The sequence below is a fragment of the Sceloporus undulatus genome, chromosome 5 (assembly GCF_019175285.1).
Source record: "Sceloporus undulatus isolate JIND9_A2432 ecotype Alabama chromosome 5, SceUnd_v1.1, whole genome shotgun sequence".
Taxonomy (NCBI): Eukaryota; Metazoa; Chordata; class Lepidosauria; order Squamata; family Phrynosomatidae; genus Sceloporus; species Sceloporus undulatus.
Genome location: NC_056526.1, coordinates 93,090,111 through 93,109,757, shown reverse-complemented (window position 1 = coordinate 93,109,757; position 19,647 = coordinate 93,090,111). Strand labels below are relative to the sequence as shown.

At 39.8% G+C, this 19,647-nt stretch overlaps 1 protein-coding gene across 5 annotated transcripts in view; it reads right to left on the bottom strand.

Moving 5' to 3' along the window:
- Positions 1–19,647, bottom strand: part of KCNIP4 (potassium voltage-gated channel interacting protein 4) — a 421,219-nt gene that overhangs the window by 21,737 nt on the left and 379,835 nt on the right. For all 5 annotated transcript variants that reach the window (XM_042468878.1, XM_042468881.1, XM_042468879.1 and 2 more), the window contains one exon: positions 12,149–12,273. In XM_042468878.1, coding sequence (XP_042324812.1) covers positions 12,149–12,273 — 125 coding nt within the window. The remainder of the gene's footprint in view (positions 1–12,148; positions 12,274–19,647) is intronic.

Sequence of the window (19,647 nt, the reverse complement as noted above, 5' to 3'; positions counted from 1 at the left end):
AGGGTCCACCTTAGATACCAGGCGGTAATTTCCCACTATCAAGCACCCAGAGAAGACAAATAAAATTCATTATGGGGAATGCTCAGAGAAGTGTAAGGGTATTGCTTCGTTTTTGTTTGTTTTTTAACACTAGCAGCACATTCCTCTCAGCATGGTAAGTTTTTAGATCCCAGAGATTGCACAGCTTGCAAATGCATGCTTATGGGAGCTATGCCCCCTTTAATTCATACAAATCAAATTTGAGACCCACGTTGGGAATCTTGACCTGTGGGCCAAATATAATCCTGTGCCTGGATTCAGGACAAATCTCTGTAGAGTCTTGTGCTTGAATTCACAAGACAGATTTCTAGCTGAGCCTAGTTTTTCTCCTTCTGGGATCAGCCCCAGTGACCTTAACTGACAGCTTTTGGTCCAAATGGGAAAGAACACTGCTAATGAAAATATAAAATCTTGGATTCACTCCTAGGGCACTTCTGGCTCATGCACTTACTAAAGCCACCATCCAACAAAGAATTTGTGATATAGAACTGCAAAACTATTTAAGTCTGGTGATACCATACCCTGATTTCAGGAATAATGGAAAGATATTGGTGCCTTGAAATTACTTAGTAAAGTTGTCTGTTCCCAAATTCAAGATAGCATTTATAGTAGGTAGATTTAATTTTCCATCGCTTGTATTTCTGGAGATTTTGGAGTGTCCCTTATAAAAAGTGCTTGCACAGAGGGGGAAGTGGAAACAACCATGCTTTATTACATTTTTCTTCTTATCAAAAAATCCAATTAACCTTTCTTATACCAATTCCAGGGGAAATCCCCTGAATCCTCTGGATCTAATAATTTTATTTATTTATGATTTGTCAGATCAGAATTCCATGGTTACAGTTAAAATGCCTAGCTTTTATGCAGCTGCTATTATTTCCATATATCAATGACAATGCAACAGTATCTTACTATTGTTTTTCTATTTTATTCTGTTGTATTTTATCACACTTTTACTTTATGGTGTATTGAATTCTGTACCTTTTAAGAAGCATTTTGTCTTTTCATAGAATCACAGAATGAAACATAGAGTTGGAAGAGACCTCAAGTCCAACCCTCTGCCATGCAAGAAGACACAATCAAAATCCCCTGAGAGATGGCCATCCAGCCTCTGTTTAAAAACCTCCAAAGCTCTTAGTGGCAGGAAGTTCTTCCTTTTGTTGAGGTGGAATTGCTTTTCCTCTAGATTGAATCCATTGCTATGGGTCTTATTCTTTGGAGCTGCAGAAAACAAGCTTGCTCCATCCTCAATATGATACCCTTTCAAATATTTATGCAGAACTATCATATCACTGCTTAACTGTATCTTCTCCAGGCTCAGCTCCCTAAGTCTCTCTTCATCAGACATGGTTTCCCTTCACCATTTTGGCTGCCCTCCTCTGGATACGCTTCAGTGTCAAGATCCTTTTTGAATTGTGGTGTCCAGAACTGCACACAGTATTCCAGGTGAGGCCAGACAAAAGCAGAATACAGTGTCACTATTACTTCCCGTGATCTTGATTCTAGACACTATATTTCTATTGATGCAGTCTAGAATCGCATTGGCCTTTTTAGATGCCACATCACACTGTTGACTCATGTTCAACTTATGGTCTATTTGGACTCTTTGATCTCTTTCACATATAGTCGCGTTCAGCCAGGTGTCCCCTAGTCCCCCATTTCATTTTTCCGCCCTAAGTGCAGTGCCTTACATTTCTCTGCGTTGAAAATCACTTTGTTATTTTTGGCCCAGCTTTCTAATCTATTCAGGTCATTTTGAATTTTGATTCTTTCTCTGGGGTATTTGCTACTCCTCCCAATTTGGTGTCAACTGCAAATTTGATAAGCATGGCCTATTTTCTTCCATCCAAGTCATTGATAAAGATGTTGAATAGCACTGGGCCCAAGACAGAACACTGTGGCACCCCATTAGTCACTTCTCTCCAGGATAAAGAGAAGCCATTGCTGAGCACCCTTTGAGTTTGGCCAGTGAACCAATTACAAATCCCGCTATACACCTTTTATATATGCTGTAATCAAACTCTGAATTCAAACAAGTGATAACACTTTTTTATGCAACCTTTTAAGGTAAAGAAAGTTTACCTGAATAGCTGTAAATAACCAGCAAACCATCTAACTTAAACAAGAATCCCAAGAACACCACTGAATTGGAACTCTGTAAGGTTTTTATTCTTTTAATGCTTGCTTACTCCTCCAGCAGGGAGGTGATGAGGGCATTCTAAGGAACAGCAAGGGAGGCAGGAGCAGCAATTAAGCCTAATGTAGCAGAACCAAGAGTTCCAAGGGGCTGTAGTAAATCTGCTGCTATGAATACTTTAGCATTGACACAAGGCACATCTAGGTGGGTGCGGGCAAGAGACTGTACTCCTGGCCTACAGTTGCTTCTGGAACATTTTCGTCACTCTCATCCCACCAGCTGGAACTGCAATATTATGCTTGTTGATTAGATAAATTGCTTGTTGTTCCAAAAGGTTAGCTGCTGTTTCTTGTACTAACCCTAAATACTAGATCACTAGGAAACACAGGCCAAAGATGAGGTATTCATTCTACAGACCATCCTTTTGTATATAATGAGTAAATATTTTATTTGTATATCTAAATTATGATTTATGAGTTGGCTGCAAATTGGGATATCCATCCATGTTCACACCTCCCATCTATTCATCCCATACATGCATGTAATAACTTTCACTTTTCCATATATTTCATTCACCAGTTTACCACAAATCCTCCTTCTATCTCTACCTATGTTCCACACATATTCATATGCATGCACCTAAAGCAGGCAGCTTGTTTCATGTTTCTTAAAACTGCATGTACTCAAGAGATCTCTTGAAGGCAAAATGTATTCACTCATCAGTGAATGCCTAGTGAGATCAAAGTACTGCAGCCACAGTGAAGCTTAAGGCTTTCAGGCTGTTCTTCTGGCCCTCATATACGTAACTCCAGTCTATGATAAGTGAACTATAGAAACTAAGCAGTGCAATATCTGTCACCCTCTCAACTGAACAAAGCTGGTTCCAGGATTTTGAGGGCCTTCACACATGGACCTTCAGTGGCTCCACCTAGCCTGAACAGGCTAAATATACAAACTGTGATGTGGCTCTCATGTGTACATATGATCTTCTTGAGTACTCTGTGCAAGGTGGAAATGATATTACTGAATTCTTAAAGCAATTACTGCATTTACTTCTTCCATACTTTGGGGGATACCTAGCCACTCACTTTTGAGGTTCTTGACAGTCCTTCTCTTTGTGTTTTCTGCAGCTTAAGGCTGGTGTCAAAAGCAGGTGGGTTATCAGCCTATGACTGGTTGCAATGCATGGTTCCTGAACTGCTATCTTTGAACATCTTAAGTTTTCATGGTCAGATTTTACTTTTTCTCGTGGTCAGATTTTACTTGTGTGACCCTGTGCAATTTTCAGAATCACCAGACATAAAGCAGTCCTGTCTGCATAGATGTGATTGACCATAGCATGTAATTTCTCCAACGAAACAATACAGTCACCCCTCTGTAGCATGGATTTTGTATCCACTGATTCAAGCAGCCATTGTTTGAATACATTAAAATGTATAAATTCCAAAAAGCAAACCTTCTTTTTGCCATTTTATATAAAGTACACCATTTTACTCTACTGTTGTATTTAATGGGACTTGAGCATCCACAGATTTTGTTATTCACAGGGTGTTCTGAAACCAAACCCCAGCAGATACCAAGGGTCCTTTGAAATCTGAAAATCACTGCAGTGAAATGCAGCAATTTATTGAAATTTATTTATTTTCTACTGTCAGTTTTGTAAAACATAAAAAAAAATTCTGTCTCAAAGAATCTCTAAGCTCTATAACGATGAAATGTGTCTATGCAGACAGGACTGCTTTATGTCTGGTGATTCTGAAAATTGCACAGGCTCACACATTCACTCTTCCCAGTGAGACATCCAATTTTCTATTCCCCTTTGTTTTAGCCACACGTAAGAAAAACTATAATTGCTGCTAATGGAAGGACTGTCTCCAAACCATAGCTGTAAACCATGATTTGAAGTGAGTATGCTAATCCTTGTTTGGAACTATTTCTTCAGTCAGCAGTAATTGTAACTTGCCTGATTTACATTTCACAGTGAATCATGTTTTTGTTCAAACCAGGAAATTGAAGAGAATTCCACAAATGAAGTTGGCATGAAAAGAGCATAGCAAGTCTGCATATTCCCAGTACTATTTCATGTCTTAACTGAAATTTGTGAGGGGTTTCATTCGAGATGCTGTACTCCCTGCCTGAACTTTTCAAGGAGAGAATATATTATAATATTCCAGCAGAATAGAAATACAATCAAGATAACAGATATAGCAGAGAGAATGCCAAAAGAAAAAAAAAATCTACCAAAGCTTGATGCTAAGACATGTAGGAAGGACATCAAGAAAATTCCAGAACACACAGTGAGTGAATCCTCAGCAATGTTATTGCTTTAAAAAAATCTACCACATTTCTTCATGTGAAATTCATGCAACCATTCAGATTACTTCTCAGAAAACTTTTCTTCATGCGCTCCATTACTTCTTCCAGGTGCACCGAGGCTTCTTCCGGCACAGGCTTCCAGCATATGCTGGAAACCATGGCATGCCCACGTATGATGCAGGCACACTCTACTCCAAATCACCATGATGTCATGTTGCCTTTATATTTTGACATGGAGAGGCGCTCCAAGCTCTATGTTGCCTTACTAATCTTATGTAATTCTTTGATTTAGCATTAAAAATTTATTTGCATACCAGTGTGTTAAATCTTGTTGACTTCTTGGGCGCAAGTGTGCACTTTACTCTAGGAACAGAGGAAAGAAAAATGAGTTTGATTCAATTTACTCATTACTCCATTTTCCACATGGGAAAAGGAAGATGTGGGAGCCGGGAATGTGTGGGTAGGAGCTGGGAGCTCTTGTTTGGCTAAACTTCAGACTTTGTTTAGATGTTCTTTTGCCCTGAGAAATTAAGAAATGCCCCCTCCCCATTCCGCACCTCCAATTCTGCTGCGGGGGAACACATTTCATCTTCTCCTCTTAGAAAGGAGCAACTCCTGGGAAATGTGCTCTTACAAGCTCACACACACAATTGCTGTCTTCCTATCTTGTTTTCTCAAAGCCAATCAAAGCCTTCTTACATCTCCCCAAAGACACTAGTAAAGGGGAGGAAATCTCTTGGTGTTGGTGACTGAAACTTGGAGGACCCCTTTGGACCAGACAGCACCTTGAAGGAATAGTAGAATGTCAATGATCCACCTTTCTCAACAGCCCATGCACAAGATATTGTCTAAGGAATGGTGGTCTTTGGAGTTCAGTGTAACATTGTGTCACCAGCATAGGGAACCTCAATAGCAGTATAACAGGGTTATCCTAAACACAAAGATTGGCAGCATCTAGAACTTGGAATTTTACTGCTAACACAAATCAGTGTCAATGACCAGCAAATCTGAAGTCTGAAAGGTAGATATTAGTACTGAAGGCAAAACAGCATATAGATGTAAGATAGATGGATACATGGCTATGAATGGATGGATGGATGGATATATGGCTGTACATAGTTGTTGATGGATGAGAAAAAAATAGCACCAGTCTTCTTTCTTATCCTTTTTTCTATTTGTAGCCATAGTTTTCTTCCAAAGGGCTTCCAAAGTGTCCTGATTCTGAACTAGGTGTTTAGAATGATCTCTCTTGCAGTATCAGGATGGGCAGTGAAGGAAGTGATCTCTGATGTTGCTTTAGAATGGAGGCTGCTCTCAGTACTGAATAACTCAGTCCTACTGTCAGTATCAAAATAAATGGGAGTTGCAGCAGATGTCTAAGCCATGGAGAGTTCCTATAAAAACATGGCCCACAAGGGACACTTGCAGAATGAAACTGATGCAGTATGCACAGGCCAGTCCTGAAACACTTGAATCACTGTCTTCAGGATCTGTTTCCAAGAATCCAGTCAAAAGCAAAGCTGCCACTTTTGAAGCCTCTGATGGTAAAACAGCCTCAAGAGACAGGACAGGTTTACACTTCAGGTCCTCATCTAAACAAAAAAGCTGTTTGTATCTCCAACACAGGAGATACAAAGACTAAGCAGGGCCTTTGAAGCTAAACACCCTTCAGGCTGAAGCCATCGTGGGAGTCAAAGCCAAAATGAGGCAGGAAAAACAGCAAATAGCAGAAGACAGAGAAAGATAAGAGTAGATGGAGATGACAACAAACAGAATAAAACAGAACAATATTCAGCACTCAAATCCTTAAGAAAAGGGGAGAACATTCCTCTCAGTGCTGCTCATATGCGGGTCCAAAGGAACTGAGAGGCAATTGCTGAGTTTGGCCAGGGCAGGTGCACTGGAGAATGGGGCACATTCTGCTGAGCTCTGGAATGCTTGTGCCTCCGCACAGATGCAAGATTCATAAGTGTAATCACTGAGACCATGAATAAGAATTTGCTTTCTGTGCCATTAAGCCACTGGTTCTCCTATCCCTACATTGGGTTTCTTTTCTAGTCCTAATTTGTGATGCTGGGGATTGAACCTGGGAACACAAAGCACATACTTTACCACTGAACAAAAAGGATTTCTTTCTTTCTTAATACTGTACATAATTAAGCACATGCTTAACTCTCCCACTAAAATCAATGGACTTAATCTATACTGTTTGGACTGCAGCCTATATACATTGTGCAAATTATCATTAGAATAAATGGGCAATTCTCAAGTCCCAGTCAATATTTATTATTTTCAATGGTTAATTTTCATGATTATTATCCTAGTCAAGGTAGGATTAGCCAACTTCACATTCTGAAACATAATCCAGACAATCCTTTAAGATGGCATGCGGCCATGGGCCAACTGCAGTATCTCTAACTACAACAAGGAAATGCTAATTGAAGTTCCAGTGCTATCATATTTGAATCCTGGGTGTTGTAGAGTTCACAAAAGTTTTAAATTGGACGGCAGGAATATGTGCAATCATCCATTAGCATGATAGATCACTGGGAGGTACATTTCTAAACACTGCTGCAATGTAAAACATGCAAGTGTGCTATAATGTAAAATTTAGCATTGGGAACTGGAAACACTACAGTTAGAAGATACAGTCAGCCCATGCCATACGCGGGCTTCTCTTTTGTGGCTTTCAGCTTATGCTGAAGCCGTGAAAGAATTAAATGAATCGTGTGCATGCCATGCCATGCCACGCTGCACCATGCCATGTGCATACGCCCCATTGTTTTCAATGGGGTGTGAGCATATGTCGCTTTCCCCTTATGCAGGGGGGTCCAGAACAGATCCCCTGCATAAGGGAAGGGCTGACTATAGATTTAAATGAGTGTTCAACTCCATATGGACTCTTCCCTCTTCAGCTTGCACATTCAGTCATTATCTGCTTTTTCAGAGGTTCTAGTAAACAAGTTATAATATCACCAAATAGACTATACATGTATGACAGCGCAGGTTTCAGTCTTCCAGTCACAGCTACTTACAGCATATAGGATAGGACACTGTACTGCAGCAACTGGATGGAAGTTACAGTGTACTACTAAAAGTCATGGATTTTAATTTGCATGGAAGGGCCCTAATCATTTCACTAACTTCTTTGGGAGAAGGAAATTCACAGCATGAAAGCTCCCCCCTCATTTTTTTTTTTAATTATGAGAACTGTATCATTGAGCAAAAGAAAAAGAAAACCTGCATGCCAAGTGCATGCTTGATCATCTGGGCAATTTACTGTGAAGTGCCACTTGTACAAGGCATGCCACAGAGCCATTGGTTTGAAAGGTTAATGACTTCAGCAATCACAGTTTCATTTTGCAGTAAAGTAGAGATGACAAGAAGCCCGTTACAAAATGGAGTTCTCCCACTGTGATGGCAGCTTGGTGATGATTCATCAGCCGTAGTACTGAAGACTGGGAAGCTGAAAAACACTGGGATAGCCTTAAAAGCCTAGCGAGATGGGGACCTATTAAATCTATTTTCCAATTACAAAGTAAAACCCTTTTAAAAAATGTCCAAATTACTCAGCTTTGGCATTACTCAGCTCCAGTATATTTCCTTTTAGTAGCTATTTATTTATCACGTAATTTGGCTCTGTTCACCAACTCTTCATTGATTTTTATTCTTCTTTTGCTTAATCCCTGCCTTGTAAATTATAACTTATAAATTTATATACTATATCACAAATCATTACGAATCCAGGGCTCATCCCCTACATATTGCTCAAAAATATGTTTTTTTTTCTTAAAGTCCTCAATTAATGGTATCCAAAAATGGTTGTGAGTAGGCTTAGTTTAAGCAACAAACCATGGCTACATGCTGTGAAACAAAGTGACAAACTGTGATGTGATACCATGCAGGAATCTGAAGTAACATGCTGTGCTTGGATTTACTATTATAGTAAAACATTACAAATAAAATGCTCTCCAAAAATATTTATGGGCTCTTTTCTTTAATCTTCAACCTCAGAGATTAAAATTAGCTATCACCAATTAATAAGACAAAGGTTTACCTAATTAATCTATTGATTAAATTTTGTAACCTTGATTATTGTAATTATCATAATAAAAATGATTTATTATAACACTTTTGTCACAGGTATTATTCTTCTGCTGTTAATGTAAAACTTACCAGGCAAAAAACTACAATTAAATATATTAATTATTTATTTGAATAAAATATCTTTAGACCCCCCCCCCTCATCTTTTTATCCATATGGATACTAGACAGCATGCCAAGAAAATAGATTGTATGCCTTTGGCAGGTTTACTTTATCCATTTTATTGTTTGTATGTACAGCGCTGTGTAAATCTACAACGCTATATAAATAAAGCATAATAATAAAATGAATAAAACTAATCATACCAAAGACATATGTAAGGAAACAAGAAGCTTCAAAACACATAAACAACAAAGAGGGAGCTAAACCAATAAAGAAGGCTAAATGCTGTACTTTATTTTTACCGCTTGTGCAAGAAAACACCTTTGTCCAGAAATTTTATATATTATTGTATGGATTTGAAAACAAGTGTCCTTTAAAAAAAAAAGTCTGAAAGTAGAAGATGTTTCATGATAGAGGACAGTTTTCACAGGGAATCATTTCTGAGTGTCAAGCCATCTTAAGTGAGAGAAATAACAAAATACAGTGGAAACTCGCCTTATGCGGGGATCTGTTCCAGACGCCCCCTCCACGTAAGTTGAATTCCGCCTATGGGAGCACACAGGGCACCATGGGCGCACGCCCCATTAATCTGAATGGGACATGCCACCCCTTGTGCCCCACACGCTCCCCACGGCTTGAGTGCGTACCCTCAAAGCCACGTATAGCACACCCGAGTATAACGCAGGCACACTGTACGTATTAGTATTTTTTACATTCTTAATACAGTGGTGCCTCGGGTTACGAAATTAATTCGTTCCGCGGCCGCTTTCGTAACCCGAAAAGCCTTCGTAAGCCGAATTGCCATAGGCGCTAATGGGGAAAAGCCGCGATTCCGTGCGAAAAAGCCGAAAAAAGCACCAAAAGTTTTTTCGTAACCCGAAAAAACATTCGTAACCCGGAACAATGATTCCCTATGGGATTTTTTCGTATCCCGAAAATTTCGTAACCTGGGTATTTCGTATCCCGAGGTACCACTGTATATAGCAGGAATAGAAATAATATTTGAAGATTTTTGAAAAATGGTAAACAAACAAATAAGCAAACATACATATATACTTTGTGAAAGTAAGGAAACCGTGGAGAATTCATGTCTTATTTCTCAGCAGAAATATTCTTTCCTGCATAGAAAATGTTGTTTTATACCTTGGGTGAATTTTACACAGAATAAGTCCCATAATGTGAATAGCGTTTGAAAACTGTGTTTTACAACCAGAAGAAAATGGCTACAATTACTCATTGCTCCCTTCTAGAACAAAAGTATAAGAGAATTGCATCCCTAATATATAATAATAACAAAAGAGAAAAGGCCACTCAAGCGTTGATGAAGATTGAAGGTGTGGTGCTGTTCAGTAGGGGGATAGAAATATCTATGGAGATGCCCACTATTCAATTCATTAACATTAAGCACATCGAAATTCCACTAACCCCAACAGAATTTTTTAAATAAAGTACCTAATTCTGTCAGTGAAATAAAATGGACTTTAACAGGATGAAGCTTCACTGAAAGCTGATTTGAGTCTTTGAAGAAGGTTCTGCAAACCAGTGCTCACTATTTAATTTGGTGCTGTTGCATAGCCTTTTTTAAGTTGCAATACAGACCTAACATGAACAAGTACAGAGATAATACCTCTCAAAGATAAATGATTTGAACTCTGTCATACTCTGAACCTTCATGTTTTTAGCAATAAATGTAATTGATAATTGGTATTTCTTTCTATCTTGCCATGCTTAACTGTGTTGGCTCTTAAATAAATTAAATTCAACCCCCACAGCTGTTACTGTCATAGAGAGATCATCATTAGATGACTTCTGTCATTTTCAATGGTAAGATATTTTAGAGATGTTGACACTAGTTTGGATCCAAGATATTAAAAAATCAAGAGCATGATATCTTTGGGACAGTATGAGGCTTATTGCATTGGTTATTAAATCGATTTACCTCTATCCGGTTTAAAGTTGAATTCAGGTGGCATCCTGATCTTATCAGATGTTCTTTGCTGCCAAATCTGCTGCCTAAATAGAGCCTGGCTCCATCCCCGTTTCCAGAGCCACTCTGCTGGCCATTTTCTTAAGTCAAAAAACAGCCAGATCTTAAAAGAGCTGAGAGGAGTGGCACTGGAAGTGGGGATGGACCTGGGCTGTATTCAGGTGGCAGATTCGGTGGCAAAAAGTCAGATAAGATAAGGATGCCACCCGAATTCAGATTTGAACTGGACAGAGGTAAATTGATTCAATAACCAATGCGATAAGCCTCTAAATCAGTTTTAAACATGTGAACAGTGTTTGATTTTACTGCATGGGATATGATCACAAGGTGAACACATTGCAAAATAAAAGCTAGGCATCTATATTGTAAGATTTGAGTCATTATTTCAAGTCAGTAAGTGAACCTCAGTTTCCCTCACTTCCACAATCCTGAGACATATCCAGAATCTCCACTGCCTATCCCAACCTCATGTTTGCATTCTATCTAGCCTTCCCCTCCTTCTTCTGGATGACTTACTGTTTTGAACCTCCTTCACAGAATCTCTTATTTTTTGTCTTCATACACTGCTATCTCCTACATTGCTATACCTTCACATCTTCCATCCTCCTTTTCTAAGCCTTTCTGTATGACATGAGCAGCTTATCCAACAGCATCCTGCTCTGGACAAATAATGTCCTCCCACTCTGCTCACCCAATGCATTGTAACATTAGGACAAAACCAACAATCACTACCAGTGGTTTAATCAGCACCTGCAAGCATTACAGCACCAAGGGCTCCTCTAATAGGAGAAAAGTGTATAGAGATTATAGTATTTATTGTGGTTCTTGAGGTTTTATAAAATATTCAAATGGCATTTCTATTGTCCTGGACTATTTTCTGGCAATTCCCAGCACCAGCTGCAACATTTTATTCCCACCCTCAAGTGGATTACTTTTTAAGTCTGAGGCATGCTGGAAAGGCATGCTTCCTTCTCTTCTTCTCTTTTAAAACTATTTTTAAAGTTATAGTGCTACAGTGCATCAGTGAAATGGAACTTTTGGTTTACAATTCTGTAATTCCAGGAGGAGAAATAAAGAGCGAGGAGAAAATTTGCCCTTGAAGACATACAACCACTTCAACAAACTATGCTCCTGGTTTTGTTTGGTTTAAAAAAAAATCAAACCTTTGGACACTCCATAGTGCTTACCCCCAAAATCACTATAAACAGTCCCCCCTAAAAGAATGGAACAGGTAGACAGAAAAGCAATAACAATCAAGAAAACCTGGTGAAACCCAAGGAGTTATATTGCGAGGATTTTCACTTGTTGGGATCAGTTTGGAAGAGCCCCAAGTGCATTATAGTCTTGATGCTACATCAAAAATTACCTTGTAGTTATTTAATAGCAGGAGATGAGTATGAGGATCTTGTTCATGAACCTGAAGCCAATTAAGCTCACATCAAAGTCAACAAGCACCACTTACATTTTTGAACCCTCTGTAGAGGATCTGAAGTTCCTTTTTTGTGAATTTGCTCTGGGCTTCCAAGAGTTCGAGGGCTTCAGGTCGATGCCGCACAGTGGCCATTTCCATTTCATCTTCTACGCTGTCTAGAAGGCCAACCAGAAAGAAAGATCAGCAGGAAACAACCCACATTTCACCAATGTATAAAGGAATAATAAAATTAGTCAGAAGGAATTCTGGAGTTAACAAAAATGTATAAATAATAAATTCACCAAGGTAAAAGTAGAATGAAACAGTAAGTAGAGGTCTTTGTGAGTCTAGGTTTCCAATAAAATAACACTAGGTGCACTAGGTTTCCAATAAAATTACATTTTACCTCTGAAGTAATTGGTCATAGTTACCTAACAGGGCCCAGAATCCTTTTGGAGAAATATATAGACATGAATCCAATTTGCCTAGAATATTTTATATTCAACCCAGAGGAAGGGGGATAACACTTTGTTATGTCTAGCAAAGCTGTATAGTCCCTCTATATCATGAAGGATCTAGGCCAGCTTCCACACATCTACAATATTGAAACAAATAAATTGAGAAGAAAAACCTTATCTTCTACAAAATCCAGATGCAAGGATCCTAGCCTTGATTCATTCAAGACTTTGGTAAATGCATCTTGAAATGTGACTTTGTACTCCATGATCTACTCTTCCCAGTGCTGAAGTTCAAGAGATCCATCAGCACTTCATTTAATCACTAATTTCAGATAAATTGAATTTATAGGCATATCTTGGCCAGATTGAATAATCACATGTAGAATCACTTGATTCTACATGTGATTATTCAGAAGTAGGTTCTTCTGAGATAACTGGCTATAAATTCTGGTTAAAATGCATATTTACTCAGAAGAAAATTCTAGTAAACACAATGAGGTCTGTTTTTGAGAAAACATGAATGACTTGGATTTCAAAACAACTGAAATACAGGGACTGGCTCACACGTCATATCTCTGCAAACAATGAAAAGCAAACATTGGAATGGTATTTTAACTGAGGCATTTCATATATTTAGCTGCCAATTAACAAATAATGCATGTATCATTCAATTCCACTTTACAGCTCAGAGTCGAACAAAAAGGAAGATTGAGGTAGTGAGTGCAGAGTCAAGCCTGAGATAAGTCTTGAAAATTTCACTACAAAGCTAATACTTCACTAAGAGACACAAAGCAAATAGACGAACAACCTATATACATCAAATCTTCTGATATCTTTTGATCTGAATAAGATCTAAACATGTAAATAAATAAATAAATAACTGTCACCTGACTTGTCAACTACATTCAACCTGTTCCTGGAATTGCTGAAACATTGGTCCAGGTGGCACTTAAAAACTAGAAGATGGAGTTACCACTGAATCCTGTTTCTATAAACAATCATCTCGAAAGGGCTCTGGCCTGTTACAGACTGCCAAAATAAAGCTGCTTCGGGTCTCTTTGGGGGTATGCTGTTTAAATGATGCATGGGTCCTAAGCGTCCAGAGGTTGCGCCAAAGCCACACTCCATTCCTAATCACTGGAGTGCAGCTTCCAGATTCTTCGGAAGCATGCATCATTTAAACAGCATACCTCCAAAGAGACCCAAAGCAGCTTTATTTTGGCAGTCTGTAACAGGCCTCTGATCCAGTAAAAGATGTGGGAAAGGGACCCTGGTATAGTACAGAGGGACACAGATGTACAATATCCCCAAGTTAGTTAAGTTTGTCTTCCTACACATGAAAGAGATGCATAAGCAGAGACTAAAGAACAATGCAGAACCCATTGCACTTAGAAGCCTATCTAAAACACTATCTTGATTCCATCAGTGGTCAACCATTTGCTTACAAGAAGCCACAAAGTTGGACCAGAAGCCCCAAAGTTTCCACTGATCTCCATCAGCTGGTATTTCCATGAAAGATGCTTGTATTTGTGGTTATAGTAATAATTTCCACAAACTTCCCAAATCCAAATTGGTACCCATGGGACACTTATCAATAAGATCTATACCACACTTCTATGACCAGGAAATATGATAGAAAAATGGTTCCACTACTTCTGTCATCATCACCAAATCTTCCTATACTGAATCATTTCAAAAATATAAAACCCAAAGAATAATATGTAGCCATCTTCCTTCCTTGGAACTATGAATATAGACATGCTTTTCTCCCCAGGAGATAAAAGATAGGGAGCCTGTACATTTTATCTCCCAGGAAGCTATGTAATTCTGAGCTCACAAAAAATTGGGTAAGAATTGGGTACATGAGTCTTTTCCAACATGCACTTAGTCTGGCAATATCCAAATCTGTTTAACAGGTTGAAAGGATGATCCTGAGAAGGAAAATAAAATAAATATAACATGGAGTTGAACTATGATCATGGGAAAGAGCATGATATTGTCAGGTAGGAAAACGGGCACACTGTAACACTTTAAGATGGTAGCCTGGTTACAGGGGGTCTTGAATGCAGACATCCAGCAGTTAGAATCCTCTGCTTTATCTCCTTTGTCACCAGTCCTGTGGTCATTGAGTCACAGTATATGAGTCAAGGGTGTCCTCTAGGGTGCAATATTAGCTTAAAAATTGATCCCACAGCTTACAGTTGGTCAGCTACCTCCACAAGCCAATAAGGACACAGCCAGTCTATGACGCAGAGATTCCTTTGTTAGTAACAGCTCAGACTCCTTGCCTTGTCTTGCCAGCAAATTTGATATGTAACTTCCAGCCTGTCCTGCTTTTTCTCATGCCACACTTATCACCTTTGGCTCATTTGACTCATACCTTTTTGTGTTACACTCAAATACTGCTTTAGTCTCACATTAAAACAAAAACAAAATTCGAAATCTGACTAACATAATTTTTGGTTTATTTATTTATCTTGTATTGAAGAGTGAATGTTGTGCAGCTGAGAAATGGTGGACCCAAAAGCCATTACATTGCAAACATTGGATCTTTTCCTTTCCTTTTCTCTTCTCATTGTGCCTCTTTCTGAATCCAGCAATATATTTATAACAAAACCCAAAAACAAAACAGCATTCAGAATACAATTTATTTAAGAACCCAAAGAAAAAAACATCATTAAATCTTCTACATGATTGCCCATGGTATCCTTCTGGAATGCCTGAGGGAGTTAGGTATTGGGAGCACTGCGCTCCAGTAGTTCTGTTCTTACCTATCGGGCAGATTCCAGATGGTGATGCTGGGGGACAGTCGTTTTCGTAAAAGAGAACTGACATCTGGCATCCCCCAGGGTGCCATTCTGTCCCCCATGCTTTTTAACATTTACATGAAGCTGCTGGGAGAGATCATCCGGAGACATGGGGCACAGTGTTATCAATATGCCAATGACACCCAAATTCACTTCTCTATGTCTCCGACTGCTGCAGTGATAAGGATGGCATCTCTCCTCTGAATGCCTGCTTTGAGTCAGTAATGGGCTGGATGAGGGAAAAAACTCAAGATGAATCCAGAGAAAATGGAGGTACTCATGATAGGTGCCCCTGGCCTGGGGAAGGAGATTTTCCAACCCATCCTTGACGGGGTCACACTACTCCAGAAGAATGAAGTTCGCAGTTTGGGAGTACTCCTGGTCTCTACAGTTGACATCTCAGGTGGAGGCGATAGCCAAGAGTGCATGGTGTCAATTTCGGCTGATACACCAACTGCATCCCTACCTGGCTCAGGGGGACCTTGAAACAGTAGTACATGCACTGGTAACCTCTCGTTTAGATTTCTGTAATGCGCTCTACATGGGGCTACCTTTGTACCAAGTTCAGAAGCTCCAATTGATTCAGAATGCTGCAGCCAGACTGATCACCAAGACACTGAGATCAGAGCACATTACACCGGTATTGAAATCTCTACATAGGCTGCCGATTAGCTTCTGGGTGCAATTCAAAGTGTTGGTTATTATCTATAAAGCCCTACATGGCCGGGGCCCGAGTAACTTAAGGGAACACCTCTCCCTACATAATTCGCCCTGCACTCTCAGGACATCTGGCACAAAAATATTAGAACACCCCTAAACCAGGTTGAAAACCACCTCTTGTAAAATGTTTTCTGTGATGGCACCTAGACTTTGGCATAACCTACCAGAAGAGATCCATCTTATACCTTCTTTGGAAGCCTTCAAGAGGGCATTGAAGATGGATCTCTTCCGGCAGGCTGATCCAATGGATCTCCTCTAATCTGATTTTGAACATCTAAATACGATGACTCAGTTTTTACAACTGTGAGCAATACTGTTAACAACTCTTCCCTTTTTATTTCTGATTGATCTATTTCGTATTATCTATCTATTTTATGATGTTTTTACTGCTGTAATCCCGCTTCGATCCAAAAAGAGAAGCAGGAAATATAAATAAAAATTATTATTATTACTACTACTACTACTACTACTTTGCTTTAGCATAATAGCTGATTCCTTTAGAGAAATGTAATTGGAATCAAAAGAAAAGCATGCAACACAATATAACAAAGATAATATCTTACTTGGTACTGAGAGAACAGGCAACTCAGGCAACAGAATTAATGCTCAGTATTACTTAACCTATTGCCCCAAAGAACTAATTAAAATAACACTCAGACCTGATTCCTTCAAGTTAGTTATGTTGTCTACATCTCATTAAGGCGCACATTAAGTGTGTCAGAGGCTAACACTATCTGGGTCTCAATGAAACATAGGCATAGCTCTCAAACTTGCATACAAAATGGCAAACCTATGTCAGGACTGTACTAATTCAGACTGTAGGTGGAGACTCAAATGCAGGAATACTCCTCAGTAACATCCTCTCCCCATTCTTCCATATAAAAAAACTAAGTGATACAAAGGAGGCTACGAGCTTACTGTTTTCTCTGACATGCCAACTTTCAAAGTCTAGGACTTCCTCTGTCCCAAGAGATCAGTGTGACACTACTGTACTGATACAGGCTTACCTTTTGCTATTTGAGAAAAGTTAACTAGGCCTTATCAATTTTCTCATCTTTGGAAAGAATGAACTTCTAAATGGAATGAAGGGTGCCTCTACATTGATTCCCTTAATCTGGAGTACTATACTCTGGAGCTGCTCCAGGTTGACACAATGCCTGCCAAACATCTCCAGACGGGCTGCTAAGTGACACCCATAATCCCTGGCAGAGCAGTGGTTAAATGCCAATACTGCAGCCACGCACTTACAAGGTGGTGAGTTCAATCCCAACCAGGGGCTAAGGGTTGACTCTACCAAGGTCTCTAAAATGAGTACCCAGCTTACTCTGAGCAATTAGTCTACACATTGTAAACCACTTAGGGAGTGGTTAAGTGCACTGATAAGTGATATAGAAATGTACTTGCTATTGCTATTCCTATCTCTGCTTACTTGTCCTCCTCACTGCCACTGCTGCAGCCTCACCAGCCAAGTAGCCTCCTGAAAGAGCTGGGTTACCAATGTTACTTCTGCTGGTCAGAATGGGGTGCCTGTGTGATCAACAAGGAGGAAATAACATGACCCCCTCCTTGTTGATCACATGGTGGGGTGCCCCATTCTGACCTCAGCAGAAGTTTACAGCAGTGGCCAGGTTCTTGCAGGGATCTGCTTGGCTGGTGAGTTTGCAGCATAGTGGCAGCACCGAGGAGGATAGACAAGCGGAGATGATGTGATAGGAGTGTAAACTCATGGACAGCTGGATCACTCTGGATCTAGCCTGATCCAGATGTCTTCTCATCCAAAACACTGGGATCCATCCCACAGTTTCCTGGAAACTCTGGAGCAAACAGCATTTTCTGTTAAACTGGATTAACAATTAAAAGAAGGAGATTCACCGCATGTATCATGAGGACTCATCACACTGGATACAGGGTGGGTCCAGGGGTTTGGGGCAGTGCCGACAAGGCACAAGACACTCCATCACAAAAATAGTCAACTGCCGTGCATTTCTTTTCTTTTCCTTTTTGGGCATATCAGACCATTTTGTGGGGGGGGGGGGGGGAATCATTTCCACAAAAATACAAGAGCAAAATGTTCCTAATTTGCAAAAACTCCCTGAAAGGGAGGAGACTGCTGAAATTATTTGTTCTTGCATGGAAAAAATTAAATAGGTTAAGATTTACTTCTCTAATCACAAGTAAATAGAGCTGAATTGGGACTGTCCTGTGCACTTTACAATTTCTGCTATTATTCTTCTTCCAAATAAGTCAACTGGTCTATATAGCTACATACTTTTCTACTCTGCTTGACAGAGACAATCCAGGTTCTCAGAAAACCTGAATTTTTTAACTTGCAGAAGAAAAAATAAGTGGATTAATCAAATCTGTTGAGGGGGAGGGAGCAGCATTTAGGGGTCATTTGTTATAAATTGCTAAATATTTATACTTAATTCATTTCTTGTGATAATGAATAACTTAATTCAAATTACATTATGACTGTAATGTATTAAAATCACTTTTTCTCTGGTGCAACTCTATTTTTAATTACTTTTATAATCACTGGGTGTAGACTCACTAAATCATGGAAGAGGAATACCATATCATTGATGTTCTGGTTCACATTGTGAATCTGCTGCTGCCACCTCATGTTTTCTCATGGACGCTGAGGAAATGATGAGGTCAAAGGGGGAGAGTATGTTTGTACCACAAGCCAATGGCTTGTAGCATACAGACTCTTAAAATAAAAGTAATTCTACATGAAAGTATTTTAGGTAGTTTTGAGGCATGGGAAAGGAATATTAAGGTTTTAAGATTATATTGTAAGTGAAACTAAGGCACTTTGCACTGGCCTGGAGCCGATATTAAGGCTCCATAGGGCTGGGCATCCGTGAACCATCTTCCTGCGGCCCCGTCCACATGGGGTGAGGCACTGTGATGCACAGACGTCCACACGCCCAAATGGCTCTAGCCGGAAGAGGCGTCATGACACCCCATTGCGGTGCTTATAATGGCTCAAAAAAGAAGCTGCCCTAGGTGGTTTCTTTTTAGGGAGCACGTCAGTGCCGCTCTGTGCAGCTGGTGCAGCACGGACGAGGGGCAAAGACGGGTGGCATAGAGCTGCCCATCTGTATGCCCCCTAACATGTTTAGGGAGGGGAGTTGGAATGTTCTGTGAGACTTACTCTGACCAAAAATCCACGACAAACTTCAGGTAGATCAGAAAGTTTATTGTAAGGACTTGAGTGGAAGTATTCCTGCCACGTCTTTGTTGAATCTGAGGAATTCGAAATAGAGACAGAACCTTACAGCTCCCCAAACCCCTCCCTTTGAGTTGGTTCCCTACGTTTCAGCCTTTGATGTAGAATTTCTCCCTTTGGTCTGAAGGGGGAAAGGAGGGGTTTTTTTTGGCCATTTGGTTCCTAGCTCTTCTACCAAGTAGAGCTCTAAGGCTGTATGCATCTTTGGTTTCAGATTCCCAACAACCCCTCATAAAACTGCCTAACTGCCATGCACTACGTGACCATCCGGCTTAGTCCTCATGGCGGCATCCCCCCTATTCTCAAAGTGACTGTCTGTCTGTCTATCTATCT